At 38.8% G+C, this 22479-nt stretch overlaps 1 protein-coding gene across 1 annotated transcript in view; it reads left to right on the top strand.

Annotated features, from left to right (window-relative positions):
- The window catches only part of SLC10A7 (solute carrier family 10, member 7), a 192600-nt gene that overhangs the window by 44869 nt on the left and 125252 nt on the right, over positions 1-22479 (top strand). Inside the window, exons 2-5 of the mRNA XM_009890754.1 lie at positions 3216-3295; positions 3490-3572; positions 8554-8690; positions 13256-13331. Of these exons, the coding sequence (XP_009889056.1) occupies positions 3216-3295; positions 3490-3572; positions 8554-8690; positions 13256-13331 (376 nt within the window). The remainder of the gene's footprint in view (positions 1-3215; positions 3296-3489; positions 3573-8553; positions 8691-13255; positions 13332-22479) is intronic.

The following is a 22479-nucleotide window of genomic DNA, read 5'->3' as shown; positions in this document are numbered from 1 at the left end:
GGGGGGGGAGTCTGCGGGCCTTTCTGGGGGTGCCCCGGGAGGAGGGTGGCCGGTCGGTTTGCTGAGACTTGCTGGGGCGCCCCCGGGGCATCGAGGCGTCCGCTGAGAAACTTTGAGACCTGGAGCGTCCCGGGGGCGCAGGGGGGCGGGCTGCGGGGCACAGCCCAGTCCGCCGGGCCCTCCTGCCGCCCCCGCGCCTCCAGCAGCTCGCCTTCTCCGCTCGTTAATCGGTCGCTGTTTCTCAGGTGCCCGAGAAGTATTTCACGGCGTGTTCCTGTGTGTATCTTTGCTAGGCACTGTACCAGCTGCTTGAGTAATAGCCTGCTCTTTTTGGATTAGTAGTAATGAAAACCGGCTAGCAACTTTGAATGTACTCCTGTTAAACTAAGTAATAACTTCAAGAACTCTAAGGTGGGCATAAAGTCTTTGCAGGTCAGTGTATGAATGTCTGCCATCTGTGAGCTTCTCCAGAGGCGTAGCTTAGTGTATATTGTGTTAAAATCCTAGGTGCTGCATTTCAGCCAGATGATTTTTTTACTTTATAATAACATGCTTGTATTTTAAAGAGATCATTTTGTGTTCCCTCTTGGTTCCTCATGAAAGATGAGGGAAAACGGTGAAAATGACTCTGTGCCAGAATGATGGCGTCAAACTGATGGTGTCAAATGCTCACAGTAAACAAATCAGAAGAAAGATCTGTCCTTTTCTAAGCAGTGAGGTCTTGTTTGTTTCTTGTAACAAGAGCTGATGAAATATCTAGTGCTATTTTAAAATAAAGAGCCTGTCTTTTAAATATAAATGCTGGCAGCATCTTCTGGTTAGTTTCTGTTATAACTTCACTTCCAGATGTTCACAATTTTCAAAAACAAATTAAATTTTATATTTTTTTCGAATTGATCTCTGAAGATTTAAGAAAAGGGATATAGAACACTCAAACAGAATTCCTTTAGCAATTCCGTTTTATGGGAGGGGAGGAAGAATCTAGTTGTGCTTCTATACGCTTTTTTTTTTTTTTTTTTTCCTTAACAGAGCTGAAGTTTGAGGATAGACAGCTTCTCACTGAGGAGCCAACCTTTTTCTCCCCCGCCTTAGGTTCTGGGAAAAAAAATGATTAAAAAAAATATGGCTCTGAACACTTGCTGTGGCAACTAAGGCTCCGGTACTTCATGGAGTTCAGGGTAGGCAAATTGCTGCTGTGCAAGCATCACTTCTAACATCTGTGTGCTGTTTTGCATAGGTGAATAGGACCCACATGGAGCTTCTTGCAGGATCCATGCTGTGTTTTCAGCAGACCTTAAAGACAACTTTAAATTTATAGTATCAGGTGGTTTGTCCCTTTCTGGCTTGATTGTCATGCTAATTGTTATCAGCAATGTGGGAGATCCTTTTAAGTAGAATACGAAATAATTTTTCCTCGGCTTACTTCCTGCATGGAAGCACTATGATGGAGCACTTCATTTAATTATCCTACTGCAAAGATATGTCAAGCATTGACATGGTATTGTTCCTGGGATAACCTGCTTGAGAAATCGTGTAAGCATTGATTGAAACTTGTGAGCACGTGTTCCCCAAAGTGGTATCCTTCTTCTGAAGCTAGGCGATCTCTGTGCTCGTTTTAAAACCAGGAAAAAAAAAAAAGAAAAAAAGAGGTGGGGGGGTGGGAAATAACAGCATATGAAACAACTTTACAGTTTGTCATCTTCCAGCTGACAAAACCATGCACTGTAATTTGCAGGGCCTTCCTGAATGGCATGAATAGTTCAGCATCCATACCAGTGGAACATTGTGCCACAAATAACAAAGATTTGTGCTGTTGCCACCTTCAGGGCGTAAGCCAAGCCCTTTTTGTGTGTTTTCCTGTTTGATGAATGAACCTATTTAGTTCCTTTGTGAAGAAAGCTTTCCTAACCAGTCTTTAGCACAAGAGATGAAGGGGGTCTGTTCTGACCAGAGTTCCCTGTGCTCCATGAATGTGTGGTTGCTCTAGTGGTAGAGGTTTCTCCTGTGTAAAAGAGTTCAGGTGGCCCAGTGACAAACCCTATAATAGAAAAACTGATTCCTGGAAGAACCCCAGTCTTAGTGAGGCTAACTAACCCACTGCCAGTCTGCCCAGGTGTGTATGTGCATGTATGTATATGCTCTAATCTTCTAAAAGATTAGAAAAAATATATATGTCTATATAATACAGTCTTCTATATAACTATATTTATATAATTTTTCTGTTCCCCCCCCCCCGGCTGTTCAGTTAACATGCCATAATTTTGCAACTAGCCATGTGATTTGTTGCAACTTTAACTCTTGTATTTCCCACTTATTTTTACCTTATGCTTCATATAGGTTATTTGGTTTATTTTTTGTATTTAACACACACGGTTTTACTGTCTCATCGACAGAGTATTCTCTGAGAGTAGGGTTTGGGTTTAAATGACTTGAAATGCAAATTTGGTTAGACTCAGTGTACGATCGAATCCCTCTAATTTAAGGATCGTTGACCTTGCTCCAGTGTGACCATCAATGTATCATTCATCTCAGAGTACAGAAAGGATCTTCTCTTCTGGAGTGTCAAGTAAAGACTTGCTTGTGTGCTGCTGCAGTTTTGCTCATGACAACTTACTGTCGCTTGCAGAGTTAGGATGTTACTTTGGCCCTAAGTAGACTCCTAGTATTTTCTTTCTAATATAGTAACTGGTTGAATGCTTGTGAAAAAATGAGTATATACAGTTTGTGCTTGGTGGCTTCTGAATTCAAAGTGTATTAAGAGAATTCATCACTTTTATAGGAGCGTAAAAAGTATTTTATTTTAATCTCCCTGATAAAAGTATATAAATATATACAAATGTGAGACTTTAATATTGTGGAATTCTTGGAGGTGCAGGCATCTGCCCTTGCTGATCTCACTGCCGCAGTCTGTCTGAAATCTGTTATTGTAGGGCTGGAACGAACTATTTTGCCACAACCCTGTTGTGGGGGAATGACACAGAATTGTATTGCCCCATAGAAATCATACAAGGTATGATGTGGTTTCCTCTGTGCAGGCAGCCAGGCAGGTGTGTGTGGTGTGGGCGAAGAAGTGAGAGGTAGATACTTGAATGATATCGATGGCCCTGTGGAGGGAGCAACTAGTATTTTTATTTGAGTGTACGGTTGGAGTTTGCTGATGCTATACGGATACTCTGATGACAGAACTGTGAAAAATTCCGTTTTCACATTTCCAGAACTTACCCATTAGTTCCCAGTGGCCTGCAGTCACAGAAGCTGAATGTGTATGACATCATACCTCACTCTCCACTCACTGGTTTGCTTTTGTTTAAAAAGAATAGCATGCTTTCTGTAACTTCATAGAAACCCTATTCTTTTTATTAGAGACTTTAACAATTAGATTTTCTCCAGGTATTTTTCTAAGTATTCTCATTTACTTTGATGTAATATATGCATGTCATTATCTCTTTGACTGTAGTTCACTTTGTTCTCTGTGTCTATATTTTTTAGGACCTTTGAAACCAGAAATTACCATAACTTACATTGCTGTTTCAGCTATATTCTTTAACAGTGGACTCTCCTTAAAAACTGAGGTACTGTAATTTTTCATTGCTTCATTCTTGTTTTGCTTTTAAAAGTTTTGTGTTGCTTTTGATCAGGTTTGAATGTAATTGGAATATTTAATTACTATGCTGTTGTTGATGCTGGGAGAATGGCTAACAAGAGAAGATAAATATTGGACGTTTATGTAATTAACTCTTCCTTCATTTCAGAACATTCTTCACAAGGTAGTGAATGTGATGAGAAGAGTGTGAATAAATTTCACCTATCCATAGAGGGTGGGTTGCTTGATTTTGCAGGGCTTTGACTAAGTGGAAGTGCTGAGCACAGTTTTGAGACTGGATCTGCACCCTGGATGTGTTCCAAACCCAAATCAGGGTGAGACCCTGGAACGCACCTGCCTTTTGCCACACCTTCTGCACCTTGTCTTCCCCACTGCTCAGTTGAGATACAGTCCAGAAGACTGCGTAGGCTAGGGTAGAACTTTGTAGAGAACTAGGCAGAGAGGGGCTATGTAGAGTGTCCATGCCTCTGCAGGACACGAAAAGAAGGTGAGAGCTCTCTGCCTCTGTCCTCTGTCTCTCTGCCTCTCGTCTGCTGGTGTGCTCTCTAAGTAAAACTGTTTAGGCTAGTCACTACAGGATTGACACAAGCAAAGATCTGGTGGCTTTAAGTTACCACGCTGGGTAGGCACAGGACAGCAGCTAGTATCAAAACAAAACAGTTCCTCTGCAGATACAAGGCCAATGTACAGGTCGTTTCCTATAGGATTTAGTTGTGGATAGGTAGACTTAAAGTGCCTGTGTTCTGCTGCGTATCGCAGACACTGAGACTTGTTTCAAATTGTGTCACACGTTTTTCAAAGAGAAACAATTCTGGAGTAAGAAGAGATGAAGGGGAGAACCTCTTAGTGATATGTAAAGGAGGCATGGGGAAAGGAAATGATGGCTATGTGGCCAAGAAGACAGGGCACAGCCAGAGCTGAAACGAAACACTGCATGTCTCAGCTAGTCTAGTTTCTTGATTCCTTTTACGCTGTTGGCTGTGCTAACAGGTGATGTCACTCATATTGCATGATACTGGTGCCTAAAAGAATCATTGTGACATTGTCTGGTTATCTTCTGGGCAAGCTGGGATTTGGATGAACAGTGTGCATTCAACAAAAAGTAATTTCTGTAACGTGTCATGGTTATACTGATGAAGTTTCAAATGGAGGTGGTGTTTGGTGGCGGCCTTCTCCTGCATCTGCTGGCAGTTCTGGCACTAGAACCTCTAGTCAATTCTGTAACAGCTATTTATACCCTTGTCTTATGGGGAAGCAGGAGGAACCATGTTATCTATTTGCCTGGGACAGTAATTAATCCTAATGGAAACAGGCTGCAGAGAAGCACTTTCTTCCACAGAGAAGAGGACCCAAAAAACAAAGCCCGAGTAGTACTAATAGAGTGGAGTTTTCTGCTTTCAGGGTTAGGAATCTTTGCATGCAGAGAAAAAACATGAAACTTCTTTCCCTTTCACTAGTTTGTATCCTTGAAGCTTCATATTTGTAAAGCAGCTGTGACCGAGAGTGACATCAGTAGCATTATCAAAGTCTTGATTAGATTCTCAGTGCTATTGTACATCTAACTCTTCCTAGTTAAGGTGACATGACTGACAGGTTCCTGGGCAATGTGTCATGTCCTACTTTGAACTTGCATAACTTTTTTTCATCTGTGGTTCTAAAAGCAATCTATTGATGTAAATGAAGCTTTTACAGGAGCTGATGTTTACATCTGGGTAGCTGATCTCAGATTGGTTTGGAAGCATCATTTAGGACTGGTGCTGTACATCCAGCTTTATGTCCCATCAAGAAGCTAAGACTTTTCTGAATTTCTGCTATGGGAGTAGAAGATAAAGAGGAAGAAAAACATTTCACTCATTGTACCTTGTGCTATTACTTTCTGAAATGTATGTTAAAACCAATCCTTAAATGGGTTAGGAAGCCAGGTCATGATTTTATTAAAATACTTTGGGGTAAGTTTCAATTGTTTAAAGCACAACCTGCAGTTGATATTGTTAGTCAGTTAATATATCTTTTTATTGGATGGCAAAGTAAATAATTTCTGCTTTTTTGTTTATTAGTTCTTGACCTGTGTGTTGGCTGTTCTACCTTGGATAATGTATTAATTGGGTCGAAACTAGTGTTTGGTATGCTTTATGAGATGATGAAAAGTTGTGTAAGTGTTAATGGAGGCCTTCTGATAAATCTGACAAAATTAGAAATAGCTGATGCTCTTTTAAGTTTAAACTTCTGGTTTTATCTGCTGTGAAAGTGCATGCTCAAAAAAATTTGCTAATGTGCAATCAGGAAGCATTTTGCAATATAATTGGAGGGAGAGCCTGTCTGTGCGTGGCCTTGTTACTTTTTCAAATCTAGAGGTGACTGAGGTCCTCATGCATTTGTAGAAACAATCTGTGTCCAGGAATGACAAGAACATTTGATTCCACCTTAACATAACGCGCTTTCAGTTTTCAGTGACTGGGTAGCTTGCTCTTTTAAAGCAAATACCTCCTGTAGGGCCCCAGAAGTTAAATCACATACTTGAGTTATCCATTTCAATGAGGAATTTGACAAGCCACTGAAAACACTGTTTGCTCTGTGTGGGTATTTGCCCAGAGGAGTCTAGCTATGACCATCTAAGCGTGGCTAGGTGGCAACAAGGACCCATGCTGACCAGCGAGAGGCTAGGATAAGCTCTCTAACGGGTATGAAATACTGGGAAGGACAAGGTAAGCTGTTCTACGTGGTGTGCAGAAACAGAGTCATAACTAGGAGCTTGCAGTAACTTTTCTGAGACCTCTGCTTTTTTGAGGGCTACAGTGACAGATGTAATTTGGGACAAACCCTTAAGAGAGTGAAGGCTGTTTGCCTTAGTGTTTGTTCTGTGATACAGTCTAAAGAATAACTATTCTAAAAGGCAATCACTAGAGACGTTTTAAAGACTGTTGATTTAGATCTGTAAAGACCTGTTCCACTAATATAGCATTCTTTCATGCGCTACATTGGCTGTGTTGTAATTGCCTTCCTTGTTCCCTGGAAGCTCTAACCAGTCTTTCCCAAGTTTGTGTCTTGGATCTTGCTTTTGAAAGTATCACATGGTTTTCTTCAAATCATCTGTTTTCAAGGTGCTTTCAAATTGTAAAATTACTAAATTAAAAGGGCACTTCTGTATATGTGATGGTGCCTAGATTGGGTGTGCCTTCATAGATTGGTCCGGTAGGAAATCTGGACTGGAGGTGACTTGGCAGGAAAGAAGGAGGAATTAGCATCTTTGAAAGAAGTCACTTATTTTGTTTTTTCTCAATTATATTATTTACTTTTAAAATGTACACTTTTATATAGGTATTTTCAGGTATCTTTTCTTCCCGCACAGGATGTGTTTCTACTGCTAGACATTTTATTTTTGCTTTTTCTTTGAGATGAGATGAAATAGTACTACAGTGAAGCTATTCATAACACCGTAGGTACTGTGACAGGTTATATGTGAAGAAGGTCTGTTTTTTTCATGCAGAGTGATGCTAGCCTATGTAAGAACTTTCTTCATTTTAAAAAATGTTGTTTCATTCAGCTAACCAAGCAGTGAATGTAGTGATACTTTCTTGGTAAAACTGGATCAAGATGTACATTTCAAGTCCACGTTTTGTATAACTTTAAGAATAGTATATGAACAGATGTGCGGTTTTTTGTGTTTGTTTTTTTTTTTTTTTTTTTGTGGAAGGTTTTTTCCCCATAACCCAAATTTGGGGGGTAATTTTATTGAGAGATATAAAGTAACAAGGACATGGTGCTGAATTGCTAGTAATTCCAGATGTGTAATTACATCAGTGTGCATCTGGATGGTCAAAAATGTAATATTTGATTTTGTTTCATAAAAGTTAAACTGTTTTGAAGCTGAGAGAGGGTGGCATTTGAAGATTGGATGATGCATTACTGTACATGAAAATGCACTTGTGTATATATATATTTTTTAAATGCATCTGGGGTGTCACAGCTAGAGAATCCTAGCAAATTGGGTTTTGAATAAAAATGCTATCAGTTCTTTTCCTGTTGCATTGTTTACTTGAAAAGAGTTGTTTTGAGAGGGGAAAAAAGGAATTTTTCTTCTCCATCTATGATAGCTGAAATGTACAAGACTTTCCTTGTTCTCAAAAACTGTATAGATCATCTTTGGAGTGCCTGAAGAGACAGAAATGGAGAGACACAGAGCTAACTGAAGAGTTTGTTGCATAAGGAGACTTGATCACCTCTCTCGAGTGCTCTTGCAGTATTTAAAATGAAATGTTTTTTTGTTTGTGTTCTCAGTCTCCAGTGGTATTTTGCACTTTATTTCTCTGAATTTTATGGCTTAGCTGTTGTTAGCTTGTTATGGTCTTAGTATTCTTTCTTTGCTGTTCTTCAACAGCCTAGGTTTTTTTCTATAAATTTTCTATCTGTTGATACAATAAATAATCAAAATCTGCTGCAGATTACTTTGTTTTTTACGGTTGTTAGTCTTCCTTTAAAAAAAAAAAGGTTACTGTTTGTAATGTAAACATCCCTTTTTTACAGTATAAATGAGAATCACAGTTTGTGGCTCTCTTTAGGCTAGAGAAACCTGAAATCACATGGACAGTACAAGTTTCCCTTCCTCTTGATATCAGCAGTCAATAAAGTAAACAGGCCGACAGCATAGTTAACACAGGTTTTGAAGCAGTGACAAAGTGCTAAGGCTGCCTGCTGAAAAGCTACTGTTATGAGAGCTACACTATTATTGAAGTGGTGGACAATTCTTTTGGAAAAATGCCCAGGAGCAGACAGAGCTTTTATGTTGTCTGGATGTACTTCATTATTAAAGAGGAGATCAGATGATCCCTAAAGGTGCCTTTTTGACATGCACTCTCTTTGTATTATAAAGATGATCCTAGTTTTTAAAGCACAAACGTGATCTTACTTCTGTTATGACTGCAACTTCCTCTCTTCTTTTTCTTTTGCAGGAGCTGACAAGTGCTTTGATGCATGTGAAACTACACCTTTTTGTCCAGATTTTTACACTTGTGTTCTTCCCAACAGCAATATGGCTCTTTCTTCAGCTATTATCAATCACACCTATAAATGAATGGCTTTTAAAAGGGTATGTTTAAGCATAATGGAGTGAAATATATTAGTAGCTGTCGTCTTAAGGTGCTGCTTAGCCTGCAAAGACTTGTATTGTGAACAGATTTTGCTGTTTGTTTTTGTCCTTCAGCCCTTTGCTGTCGAAAACACAGTACATGCACCAGATTATCCTTTCAGCGATCTGGTCTCATTTTTAGAACATCCGGTCAGTTATTTTCATATGTAGGGAGCTTGCAACAGGTTAGCTTTCTCTTTCACAGAACACAGCTGAAGTGCTTTTCTGGGTCCCAAGGAGGATAGGGAGGAAAGAAAAGAAATGCTGAAGGAAAAACATCAGTTGGTGTGTATGCCACGTACTGGTGTTCCGTTCTATTTCTAAATAGTCTGTATTGAGCATTTCTTGTGTGTGTCCAGGTTGTGGTTCAGCGTCTGCTCCTAGCTAAATTATGGATAAAAAAAAGAAGAAAAGAGAGAGAGTAAAGTTTTTGTTGGAGGAGGATTTTGAGATGAGCAGAAGTTAAGTTACTATGAAAACAATGTGTTTTCAGTCTTTGGTGTACTCTGCCAGTGTATGCTTCCAAAGCTGCGTTGATGGTGCAGTAATGATAGATGTTATGAAAACCCAAAAAAATAAAAAGCTTTTTTGAGAATCAAAGATCAATACCTAGTGCCATGCAGCTATACTGGAATGTTTGAATGCAAAAATCAATTATTTTAGAAAGCTACGTAAAGAATCCCCATTGTTTCTTACTGCTTGGTGAAACATTGCTTGGGGAGAGTTCCCTGTCTTAAAAGTTTTATGATAAAGCTGCTCATGTTTTAAGTTTTTACAAGGCCTGTTTTTAAGAGACTTCTCCAGGTGTTCCAAATGATACTGAGAAGGTGAAATTGAGACATCATGTAAAAGTTAGCACTGTTTTGCTTACCAGTATTAGTACCTCAAGGAAATGACAATGTTGCTATACAATGTCCATTTACATTTGGCTATTCATAGTAAGGGTTAATCTTTAAAGCAAAATCATTGTGAAGTTTTTCCTCATCTAGAACAGAGACATGATTTTCCACAGTGAGCCAAAATTCCCTCCTAATCCACGGGATTCTCAGTTTCTGAAGTGCAAGGTGCAAGATATTTTTGCAGTTTGTGTTCCTTGCAGCATTTCTCATCCCTTCTTTCCTATGACTCTTGTGCTGCTTTGGTTCTTAGTATTTAAGGCACATGATCTGTTACATACACAAGTATATGTGCATGTATATATATACACACCTATGAAATTGTGTATAAAACTACATATATGTGTATTTTTTTTATTTTAAAAGAAACACTTGTATGTTTATATCCCTAAACATGGAGCATAAACCAGCCTCATTTTTCCTGAAGGAATGTCTGTGTCTAACCAGTGAACTTGTATACTCCTATACGTTTCAAGCTGCCTTGCAAGCACTTGTTCCTTGATTACTATTTCTGTTTTGGCTGTGTTTTATCTTTTAGTGCAGTAACACTGCATTGAGACTTCACTCAAAGAGTGGTCAGTTTGAGGAGTTTAATGAAAGTTGTTGTTGTTGGTTTTTCCATTGTGTGGCTCTGAAGGCATTCACTACAAAGGGAACCTGAGGGGAGCTGTACCTTCAGTGTTATGCAGGTGCAGAAGATACTGAGCTTTGTCCTAATTCTAGGACAACACATTTTAAAGCAAGTACTTGCATGTCCCTTTATGGGTACATGAAACAAAGGTGAGGAGCAGATGTGAGGAACTGCCTGTGTGTAATCTCTGTGTAACCAGAAGTTCATCCTAATGCCCCATGCCCCACAGCTGCGGTTTTTATTCCCTAGAAACACTGAAGTACCCTAATGAAAACAGTGGGGAACAGGACAGGCTTTGGCAAAGTTACTTCCGCACTGCGTGTGTTTAGCACAGCTTGTAGTAGGACCTAGCTGATAGTCTTCCGAGAGGCCTGGAAAAATAGGCATATGTTCCCAAGGACATGCAGCACCCTTTGGCAGGGTGTCTTCCCTGGGGACTGTAGTTCTCCACTACTCTCTAAACAAGGTTATGCCTAAAGGGCACAGTCAAGCCCACAGTTAATTTCCCACCTTGCTTCAGAATGAATGGTCAATTCTCCCATCCTCTATAATGGTCTGTTTTGCTGTAAATGTTATTTGGGAGGGAGGTTTAGGTGCTACCAGCTTTTCCTCTGTGTTTCTACAGTTGTGGGTTTCCCCCCGTCTGGAGTGAGGTTAGGTTGTTGGTAGTTTTCCAATGATTTTGAAATACATAAAATAGAGCAGAAACTGACATCATCGCAAGCATCTTTTAAGTTAATTTTTGGTTAGCTGACTAGATTTTGTATTGACAAGATCTGTTTGAAAAGGCACATGAAGCAACTTATTAATATTTGCACAGATTCACCTATTTTGCCACTCTTAACACATAGCATTTCCAGCAAAGGTGGTAAGGCATGAGATGGAAAGACCTGGTACAACATATGGCTTTGATAGTTCCATATCTAAAATATGTGACTATGCTGTATTACTCAGTTGTCTGTAATGTATTAGCAGTTACAGGTACTATTCATCGCCCTTGAGGAAGTGTTTGAACCCAGATGTTAGTGCTTGTAGCATGGCCTGAACCAGTAGAATGTTACAATTGGTTGTTCTCTGTAGTAATCTGCTGGCCATTAGAGGAATTTGTTTGTATATTGGTAGTGTTACACATAGTTGATACAAACCAAGAAAAAAAAAAAAGTTGACAAGTGCAAGTTTCAATACACCTGATTAAAAGTATTTCCATTTAGCATGTGCCGGGCTTTTTTGTAGATTAATATTTTCATATGACAAATATTTAAAACCACAGCTTGATAGTGATTTTATTTTTTTAAGTTCCAAATGTATTATTTTAAATTTGAGAGGGTTCTCAGAGATTGTGTTATTAAACCTTTCTCTTATAGTGTGGAAAATCCCTGCCAGCTGAGATGAATGCCCTTGCACACATTTCGTACCTCTCTGGCTAACTTTGAACTTAATCTACCCCTTATTAGTGCAGGTGAGAAGTTCAAGGAGCTGACTGCTGAGAGATAACAGTATCACAACTGATGTAGGGGATGGACATCAGAATCGCCATGTTTGTTGTATATTTTCATATATATTTCCAAACTTTCCACACCCTTTCTTTTTCCTGCATTTCTTTTGTTTTCAACATGAACTTATCCTAAGTGCTGACAACTCTCTGCTTCCATAGCTTAGTTCACTGTAAGCTAAAGGTACACTATGCTTCCAAGGTGGTGCTTGGCTCTTTGTGATTGGATTTACATAATGCTTGCATTTGTTTTTCTCTTTCCTTTTCCACAGTGTCTCTAGCTGACAAACTGAGTGTCGTCATTGTCATTTACCTATTTCTTCTATTTAATCTTTTTGTGTATTTGCAGCATATCAGTTGCACTACAATATGCTCCCTGTTGTTTGGATTTAATACTTCTGTGTGCTGTAGCTTCTTTACACTGTGTTTCTCATGGATGGACTAACATGGTTACAAGTTCAAAGTAGTTCACTGCTAGTAACTGATCTGAACTAGAATAATGTCTCAAACTGTAATACTTGAAAACAGATGTAGATTCCATGCTTTTGGGGGTTTTGCAGACTATTTATTTCGTGCCTTAGTGTTCCTTTTAAGTCAACACAGTTTTTCCCCTGAAGGCCTGTTTTATTTCTTCCTAAATTTAATTGTTATCTATCGTGGTATATTCTTCTTGTTTCTAAATACACATTTGATACAACTAATCTTTGTCATAACCACTTTTTGTGGACTGTCTTTGACAACAAAAGAAAGCTCACCAATTTTTCTTACTCTGCAACAGCACTTACTATATACGTCTAACTTTGCTGCACAAACAATGGAAAAAAATGACAGATAATAATAATGTATTTTAGACTTCTAAAATGCAGGAGAAAGATTTCGATGTGTTGATTAATGGAAGTCAGGTGATTTTACAAAGAAGTGAAAACATGCATAAAAATTAAACATTTGATGTCCTTTTAATGTTCAGGAAATAAAAAATGTGACTTTTTTTTTTGTAGGGGTTGATGGAAAACAAAATGTAGTGGGAACCTGAAATAGTGAGCATGGTTCTCTTTACTGTTCTACTTAGCAGTAAGCGTTTTTATCACTGAACAGCTTTTTCAAGAAAATACAGGTTTATATCCTTCCCCCCCCCGAAATCGCTACAGGTATCTCAAAACACTACAAATGTTATTACATCAGGACACATGATGCAGTTATCTTTGTGATAGATGTGTAGATACCTTTGTGAATCATAGATACAGTACTATAGATGGGGAAATGAAGTCACAGAGAGGTTAAGTGTTTGGGTTTTTAAATGGTGACGTGATTCTTCACTGTGGTGGTTGGTAAGAGATGTCATAGAAATCCTGCCAGCTGGTGCAGGGCTGTAACTGTAACACAAACTGATTGGGTTGTGCAGGTGATAGGATGATTGTTTCTAATCAGCTATTTGGTATTTTAAGGTTTTAGGTTGCATAGTGTTTGCGTCATATGAGAAATGTAACATTTCTTTTTGTTGTTTCAGCTTGCAGACAGTAGGCTGCATGCCACCTCCTGTGTCTTCTGCAGTGATTTTAACCAAAGCTGTTGGTGGAAATGAGGTGAGTTTTTGTTTTGTTCTTGAATGCTTTTTTTAAACAGAAGACGTGTTTGTTTATGATGAGCCTGCATGGCAAAACACTGACTGCAATGTGATGCTATTGTGGTTTGTAAAACCTTTTAGAATTAAAGCTTGGGTATTGTGTTGGCGTCGAACAAGGGAAGTGGCATTATCTGCTGGTATTGTTCAAACTGAAAGAAGCTCAGTCTTTTGAGGTGGTAGAAATTGTTGTTAGGAGACTTCTGCTTGTTGCTGCACTGTAGTTCCTAACTGTATAATGTTCATATACTGTGTACTGTTATCTCATAGACCATTAACTTTGTGGTGAAGAATTGCCCTTGCAGTGATTGTTTGGATGATGTTTCATATTAACAGGCCCTATAGCAGAAGTTCTTCAAGCTTGAAGCTGCAAAGTGATGATGGAGACACAAAATTTCATTTAAATCTTATATTGTTTTTTACGACTGCAGGAAATGAAAATTCTGGGAATGTGAAATTCTCTGACAGTGATGCAATGCAAAGTTCTCAGCAGATAGGAAATGCCAGAATTGAAGTTGTTTGTGCAAACTCAGTTTGGTCATGTTATATTTCTGCCTCAAAGTGACATATGCTCATGTCATTTCAGACTCTTTCTTTATCCATAAAACACTTGCTATTTTCAGGAAGACTAGTTAGCATTTGGGAAATTAATCCAGGTGTGCTAATGAATGAGGTTGTTTCCTTTAGATCTGATTCCTCATAATTGCTGAAGGTGGATGAGACCTAGTAGCTGAGGAAGGGAGAGAATAACACTAAAAGAGGTTGGTTTTAAAGCTAGGGTTGCTGGGGTGTTGTTCCTGGAGGGTTAGAGCCAAATCTTAATTCGGCTATAGAGCTCCTGTGTGAGGTTGGGCGAGTCACTTCAACCACATTTGTTAAATATGGCTATTAGTTGTGTACTTCTCATTTTCTGAGTTCAGACTCTTGGGACCGATTAATGTCAGCTTTGAAAACACATGATAGCACTGAAATAGATTGAAGTTGTACTTTGTACTGACAAAGTGCTGTTTAATTGCTCTATCCTCTGAAGAGAGACCCAAAGCATCTCAAGTCAAGCATCTCTAATTACGGGCAATCCTGATGCACATCACTGTCTCTCAGTTTGCTACCTGAACACAAGAATTATAATATTGTCTGATGGAGGTGCTGTGGAGTAATTAGTGTAAGGAAATAATTCAGGTACATAATAGTGATCAACAGAGAAATTAGAAGTTTTCTAGTTATGATTCTAGATGTAGTTGCTGTAAATTATACAAAGATGCCACATAATGAACAGTGAGGATGAAATGAAGTATTGAATGAGTACTTATTCAGTATTAGCACTATCTATCCTATCCTTAGAACAAGGAAAAGATCCTCTGGAAAAAAAATAAGGTGTGATTGGTTAGTTGAAGGGCAATATCATACAGCATTTGCGTGCAGGAGTGAGAGAGGTACTTTAGTTTCTTGACCATTAGAGTTCACCTTTTTATGGTAGTAGTATTCTGGGGTGGTGGTGGGGTGTGTATTTTATACCAGCTGAAAACCAGAGATGTTGTCATGTGGGTCTTGTGTAAGTAATTATATAAATCACTGACAAAGTAAGCTTGAACCTCTAATTCTTCTGTCTTCTTCTGTAGTGTTGGAGAAATGTAAAAACACATACCTTGTTAGTGACACTTGCAGATAGTTGCTGACGGCAGAGATAGAGTGAATCAAGAATTGGGTCTTGGGAGTTCTCAGTCAGACTCTAGGAAGGTGGGCAGAAAAGAAACACCCTTTAAACACACTCAGTGTTTGCATACAGGAAGTGCGTGGCAAATTTATTGCTGAACTTGAGCAAGTTTCCAATGCAAACATATTTTAGGAATTTGATGCTTCTCTGTCATTCAGACTATTGTTAATTTTTCTTGAATAGCAAATCACATCCCTCATGCTAGGGGAGAAGACCCTCTCACATCTCTCCTTACCAAATTTCACCTAAGCTGTTATAGATACATTTCTCTTTCTGATATGAATAGAACAATGGATTTTTTTCCTATTTTAATTTAAATCCATTCTGATCTACAAAGAATTTAAACCTGAGAGTCAACTGGAAATGTAAGTGACTGTACTGTGAGAACATGTGTTCATAATAATGTCACTTAAACTGCTTTTGCCTCATCAGGCATGTATCCCTTACCTAGAGAAATTGATTTGTCTGAAGGTGTACCTAAACTGCATAATGTAATATGAAGATAAATGAGCTTGCTCAGAAGCAATATAGCGAGGGAGCTCCACATGAGCTAATTAGTCTGAGAAGTGTCCTGCTGCTGTAGAGTACAGGCACACCCTCAATAAGTACCCTGAAGACCTCTTTGGATTTTATGAAACACAGCACATGAGAGCTGTGGTAGCTGACTCTGTTATGAAAGTAGAGAGGGTTTTAGGTTTTCCTTACCTAAGTAGAAGTGACTGTTGAATGTCAGTTTGGACTTGGGTTATTCTCAAAGAAATATCAGGCAGTATGGCATGGTAGAAGTAGTACTCATCTGGGGCTGAAGAAACATGGATTCTGTTTTCAGCTCTGTCATTAACCTGTTGGGTAAAAGAGTGGGGTATCGTGTCTCTGGGGTTAACAGTAATAGATAGCAGCAACTTTGTGAAGTGTTTGAAGATCAGCGTTGAAAAGCCTTATGTAAGAGCTGTGTTTTATTGTTCTAGGACAGAGTGATTAAGTATTTGGTCAAGTGCTTACAAAGAGAGTCTACATTACAGGAAGCTGCTTGGATGGGGGATCTTGCTGCATATCAATTGGAAAATATGGTTGTTCCAGAGGAAATCTTTATCAAAAGCCTTTTGTCAGCAGTAGCCTTCCACCATCTAGGTGGCCAGGCCCAGAGAGTGGTGGTGAATGGAGTTAAATCCCACTGGCAGCTGGTCACAAGTGGTGTTCCACAGGGCTCAGTGTTGGGGCCACTCCTGTTTAATATCTTTGTTAATGATTTTGATCTCGACAAGGGGATTGAGAGCACCCTCAGTAAGTCTGCAGACAACACCGAGTTGGGTGGGAGTGTTGATCTGCTTAAGGGTAGGAAAGCTCTGCAGAGGGATCTGGACAGGCTGGATCGATGGGCTGAGGCCAATGGTATGAGGTTCAACAGGGCCAAGTGCCAGGTCCTGCACTTGGGTCACAGCAACCCAATGCAGCGTTACAGGCTTGGGGAAGAGTGTCTGGAAAGCTGCCTGGCAGAAAAGGACCTGGGGGTGTTGGTCAACAGCTGGCTGAATATGAGCCAGCAGTGTGTTCAGGTGGCCAAGGAGGCCACCAGCATCCTAGCCTGCATCAGGAATAGTGTAGCCAGCAGGGCTAGGGAAGTGATTGTCCCACTGTACTCAGCACTGGTGAGGCTGCACCTTGAGTATTGTGTACAATTTTGGGCACCACGATACAAGAAGGGCATTGAGGTGCTGGAGAGGGTCCAGAGAAGGGCAACAAAGCTGGTGAAGGGTCTTGAGAATAAGTCTTATGAAGAGCGGCTAAGGGACTTGAGGTTGTTCAGTCTGGAGAAAAGGAGGCTGAGGAGAGACCTTATGGCTCTCTACAGCTACATGAAAGGAGGGTAACTTCTCACAAGTTACAACCAACAGGACAAGAGGAAATGGCATCAAGTTGTGCCAGGGGAGGTTTAGGTTAGACATTAGGAAAAACTTCTACACTGAAAGGGTTATCAGAGACTGGAACAGGCTGCCCAGGGAAGTGGTTGAATTGCCATCCTTGGATGTATTTAAAAGCTGTCTAGATATGGTGCTCAGGGACATGGTTTAGAAGTGGGCCCGGTAGAGTTAGATAACGGTTGGACTTGATCTTAAAGGTCTTTTCCAGCCATAATGATTCTATGATTAATAAGGGAAGGCAAACAAGTCAGCACCTTGCTTGCTGTAGCTGTGGCATTATGGTCGGGAGAAGTGTTATATTTGGAAGCCAAAAGGCTTCCAAGTCTTTTGGTGTTTGAGGGTAAAAATCAACATCTTCACTTAGCTCTGATGTATGAGTAGTTTGGTGTCGTCCTTTAGGGGACTGAAAAGAGCCTTCTTCACAAGTCATAGGGGCTATAGGGGGGAAAAGATCTCTGACTTTATAAGAAACCAATGGAAAGACAGCAAAGAGATAATCGGACTGAAAATCGGTAGCAGATTTTGTAGGTGTATTGGATATTTTTTTGCCATAATGAATGGAGCAGAAATCCAATGTTGGCACTAGCAGAGTCGAAGAACAAAAGATTATAGCTGCAAAGAAAATAACGGAGTGACTAGTTCACTCGGAGTACTGCTTGTTACATGAGACTGAAGGCAGACTTTTCAAATCTCATTTCCTTACATATCACCATTGATGGTAGTAGCAGCAGCAGAGATGTTTAGCTGTTCAAGACAGCGTTTCTGTACTACTTCAGAATAACTTGTTTACTAGTAATGATAGTAGTGATACCTACCTGTGTTTGTTGGAAGATGGTGAAGATTAAAATTTCTGTCCTAAGATCTGCCTATGTAATTCAGACTAGCTAGGAGCTAGTGTCATTCTATCCAGAGAGGTGTTGGCAAATGAGAGATTTAAGCGGTGGGGAGGGAAACGCTCTGTGCTGTCTGAAAATCTTGGCTTTTGGGGGAGAGGAATATGATTTATCACTATTCTATCTTTTGTTTTGCTGGAAGTAGCTGTTCTTGATGTGATGAGCAGAAATACAACTTGTCCAGTAGTGCTACAAATTCACACCTGTTGACTCTGGGACCCGTTCTTAGGTTTCTTCAACTCCTGTCTCTGGTCTCTGTATGATGTGTGGTTTGTTTTCTCAGCTCTTTCAACTCTGGTTTCTTCTCTGTGTTTCCCCCTCTTCACCCTGCTCATTCATCATTCCTCTCGTGATCTCTTCCTATATGATGTTACTTTCATTAACCCCATAAACAAGTTTCTAAACAAGCCTATTCCTAGCTTTTGTCGCACATACGTTTAGTTCATTAGCAAAGCCAGTTTCAAGTACTGAATTTAATTTGATGCATATGAAGCCCTATATGAACAAAAAAATGTTCATGTGTACACTGGCAAAAAAAAATAATAAGGAGGGATCGCCATGAGAAATCAAAATCTAATTTTTAATTTGGCAATATTTTCTCAATTGTTTCTGTCATCAGTAATACATAAAAAGTCTCTTGATTTGTGAAGAGGACAGTCCATGTAGTTAAAAAAATGGGCCTCACTTTTGTTCTTTGCTCTTGTTGAGCTATGAAAGGTCAGGAATTTAATAATGTTAAGCGTCTGACAGCACAGAAGGCTTTTTTTGTGTCATCTTTTTTCAAAAAGTTTTGTAGATTTTCAATGAAAACATAAACCCCATTTTTTTAAAAGTCTGCTTCTAACTATCCATTTCTGCAAGAGAGAGACAAATAAATATGTCAGCATTTCAAGGTGCTGTAAAGACAAACCTATTAAAAGCTCAGAGATCCTCAGACAGAAATGCTATAGAGATGCCAGATACTACTACAAAGTATTCAGACAGCAAATGTCATACTCTCCTTAAGAATCAAAGTAATGAAGAAAAGAAATTGAAAATTAGATCTATAAGTCTATTATCAGTTTGGGAGAAAAAACAATTTGCGATGACTTTTATGGCAGCTTAATGACATATTTTTGAAACGTGTAACATAACAGGCAAAAGCTGTGATGGAATTGTACAGATAAATCGTGGCAGACAGTTCATTTTATTGAGGAATACTTTGGCTATTTTGCTATCTCATACACAACAAAACCATTGAGGTTTTTTTGTTCAGTTAAGCTGTAGCTTGTACAAAATGTCTTAATCAAAGTGCTCTTTTATTTTTTTTGCAACTTTCATGTCGATCTGCTATGCCTTTTGTAAAACAAGGTGTTGCATATGCAAGACAAGATTTTGAAATATAAAATAGGCTATAATGAAGAAAGCTAGAAAGGTATTTATGAAATAAGATATAAAGTAAAGAAAGAGTTCCAGTATTGATTTTTAGATTTGTTTTTTGAAGCAGATGTAGAACATAAAACTGAATTTAAATTTTCAAGGTCCACAGCTAGCCTTTCTGGAAAAGAATCAAGGGAGAATAGTAACATTCTGCCAACAAATGACGTGCAATAGTTTTAACTTATATTTTAAAATAAATAGCATAAGATTACTTACTGAGAAGTGAACACTGGAAATTTCCTCTGTTGGTGAGTGGTGACTTTTTTTAAGTAAAAACAAAAAAGTGAACCCTAACACTGCTGTAAAGTCACAGGAAGGATATTGATTTCTCTAAAAATATCTGAAGTTCTTTGAACTGTGTATACATGTACATTAACCTTTAAAAAAAACAAAATAAAATGAATAAAAAGAAGTGCAAGCGCTCATGGTTCGTGATTCATACACTGATGCACCAGTGTACCAAGAGTGTTTACCCTTGGAAGGTAACACATGAACATTATGAAACAAAATTGCTTAAGATCTTCAAATAAACTGTACGTGTCATGATGTTTAGTTGTCTTCTATAATATAATTTTTTCTTCTCTAAATATTAGTCAGAATTTCCAGTAGTGTTGTCTAAAATTTTCCAAATTGTACTTCATATATTCATATTTTTAGTTTTTGTTTTTGAAAGGGTAAGTAATTTCATGCTATTGTTTTTAAATTTGATACTGTAAAAGGAAAAAAATCTAAATTTTTTTTTTTTTAATTTCCTAAGTATTTTGTCTGCCTACACAGATTAAATAGTTCTAAATGAAAATGCAGCTAATTCTACCATTAGATACTACACCAAAGTCTCTGGGAAATGTATGTGGGTGTCAGAGGACAAATTTAGGTAAGATGTCTGTACTTCACATGTACAAATATAAAAAATTAACTGTGTCAGCTTAAGCCCTGTATGTACATAGGAGCTGTTGTGCTATTAAATTCACCCACTCTATTCTAGTATTATGGTCTAATTTTTTATGTATCCTACGAGTTTACTTTTCTTCTATCATTACTGTGCTTTGAGCAGATGGTTTTTATTGAACTATTTATTGACACTTAGGGGTTTTTCCTTCCCTGAGCGGTGAGTGCATTTTATATCCATCAATGCATAGGAGTAGCCCAAATTATTACTTACAATATGAATTTCATCACTATAATGTGTCCCAGTCACGCAGCTCCATTAGGTATCTCTAGAGTTCTTCATCGTCTTCTCAAATCTTCTATAACCCAAAGCAGTTGTGGAATCTTCTGTTTTTGTTTTTTTTTTTCCCTCTATTACTGCTCTCCTTTCATTTATTACTAGTAGTTCTAATATGGATCCACTATTTCAGCTGTTAAGAATGGAAGGAATTTTTAAAGGCATTCAGCTCTGCTCTTTATTCAGTGGAAGGAAATTCAGGCTAACAGTGAGACTTCCAAAATCCCCATATTTGAGCACTTTACCCCTAAACTCCTTGCTTCAGCTTGTATGAAGTTTCAGATTCTCCCAACACCTTTGAAACACAGCTGATTTACTACCCTAAGGTATCAGTGGTTGAGTTAGACTTGTGATGAAAGATTTAATTTTCTCACTGGTTGCCAGTACCTCTAACTCAGGGTCTTTCATATGGCTCATGAGGTGTCCAGTGGAAAAAGCTCCTTGCCCACACTCCTGGGAGTGTGAGAGATTAGGGAAGTGCAAGAAAATATATTAAATCTCCTAACTGCACAACTTTATGTACTGTTAGATGTAGAACTTGCAGCCTTGTGTTCCCAAATCTGGGGTGCTTGTAGCAGCTCTGCCATAATCTAGAAAGTTGTAAAATTCTGTGTTTAAATTATGCTGAACTGCTTGGGCTGTGGTTGGAAACTGCCTGGAATCATCATAGCCTTGTGTTTTTACAACTGTGTTTGCCCAGTTGTCCTAGAACTGACTTTAACAGAGTGTTTTCAGAGGCTTTGCTGTTGCTGTTCTACGGTGCTTGGCTGGGGAGACCAGTTTTGTCTGCTGTGGGACATTCAGTGACCTGAAAGCTGTTTGTGGCATAAAGAAACCAGGACAGAAGAGAGTCTTGCTCTCACGCTTGACCAAAACGGCCTTTTAAAGCAAGGTGATTTTATATTTGTCTTGGTCTGCAGGTTAATTCAGTGTAAAATTATAGTGTGCAAGAGTTTCCTTTATTTAGCAGGGAGTGCTGTATGAAATGCACTGCCTAAGCAAAGCAAGCATTTTTAACTGTTTGAACAAATTGGTAGTACTTCTATTGAAATATTTGCAGAGTGGGGTCTACTGGCCCCCTAAAACTCATCTTCTGTATTGTCTGGTGTTTACTCTCCATGGCTGAAAGAGAGATTGCAGGTATTTTATAGCAAGGGAAATGTGTTACCTGCTCTCCCTTCCTCAGTCTTTGAAAGGAAAGGCTATCTTTTGGAGAGCAGCAAAAACTGGAAATATTATTCTGAAGGTGACAGCTTCAAAAAGTTACAAGTGATTTGCAGTGGACTGTTTTATGCAGTCTTAATTCTATTGAATGCCTGCACGATGCCGGTGTTGACTGTGTAAGGGTCGTTTTCTAATGGCTTTCTTTTGGCAGAGCAGCGCAGACATTTGCTGGCACAGAAATCCAGCAACATGCTTCTGGTTCCCTCACCTGTTGGCTTACAAAGCAAATGCTAATTTCATACTAATTTTAATAGTAAGTGAAGTGTTTAATCATTGTATATGTTAGGATTGGCGTTAAATCACTGATACGGCAGAACAGAAACTATTCAGCTTTGTTGCTTGTAGGGGGTTTATTTTCTACCATGAACGATAAAGGTGGTTCCTTTGACGTCTGTTCATGTGTTCACCTGTCTCTGTGGACCTGGACCCTCTTGCACAGAGGGGTACTACTGCAGATGGTTTAGCATGGCTGTTGGTGGCCCTGGCGTTGTGACTGGGAATGAAAACATGAATTTATAAAACCAGCAAAAGCTAATATGCAACAGTATTGATTGTCAAAAATGGAATGAGTTTAGTATTTCTTTCTAAAAAGAACATTTGGAATGGTAACACGTAAAGCATTGCTAACATTTTGAAATCTGAAAAATACATTTTACATATGACTGGTTGCAGCTCACTGCAGATAAATCAAAATTAAACATGTCTATTGAGAA

This window comes from Charadrius vociferus, unplaced genomic scaffold (assembly GCF_000708025.1).
Source record: "Charadrius vociferus isolate BGI_N301 unplaced genomic scaffold, ASM70802v2 scaffold178, whole genome shotgun sequence".
Classification (NCBI taxonomy): domain Eukaryota; kingdom Metazoa; phylum Chordata; class Aves; order Charadriiformes; family Charadriidae; genus Charadrius; species Charadrius vociferus.
The sequence above is the reverse complement of the archived record's forward strand: the minus strand, read 5'-3'. Positions and strand labels throughout refer to the sequence as shown.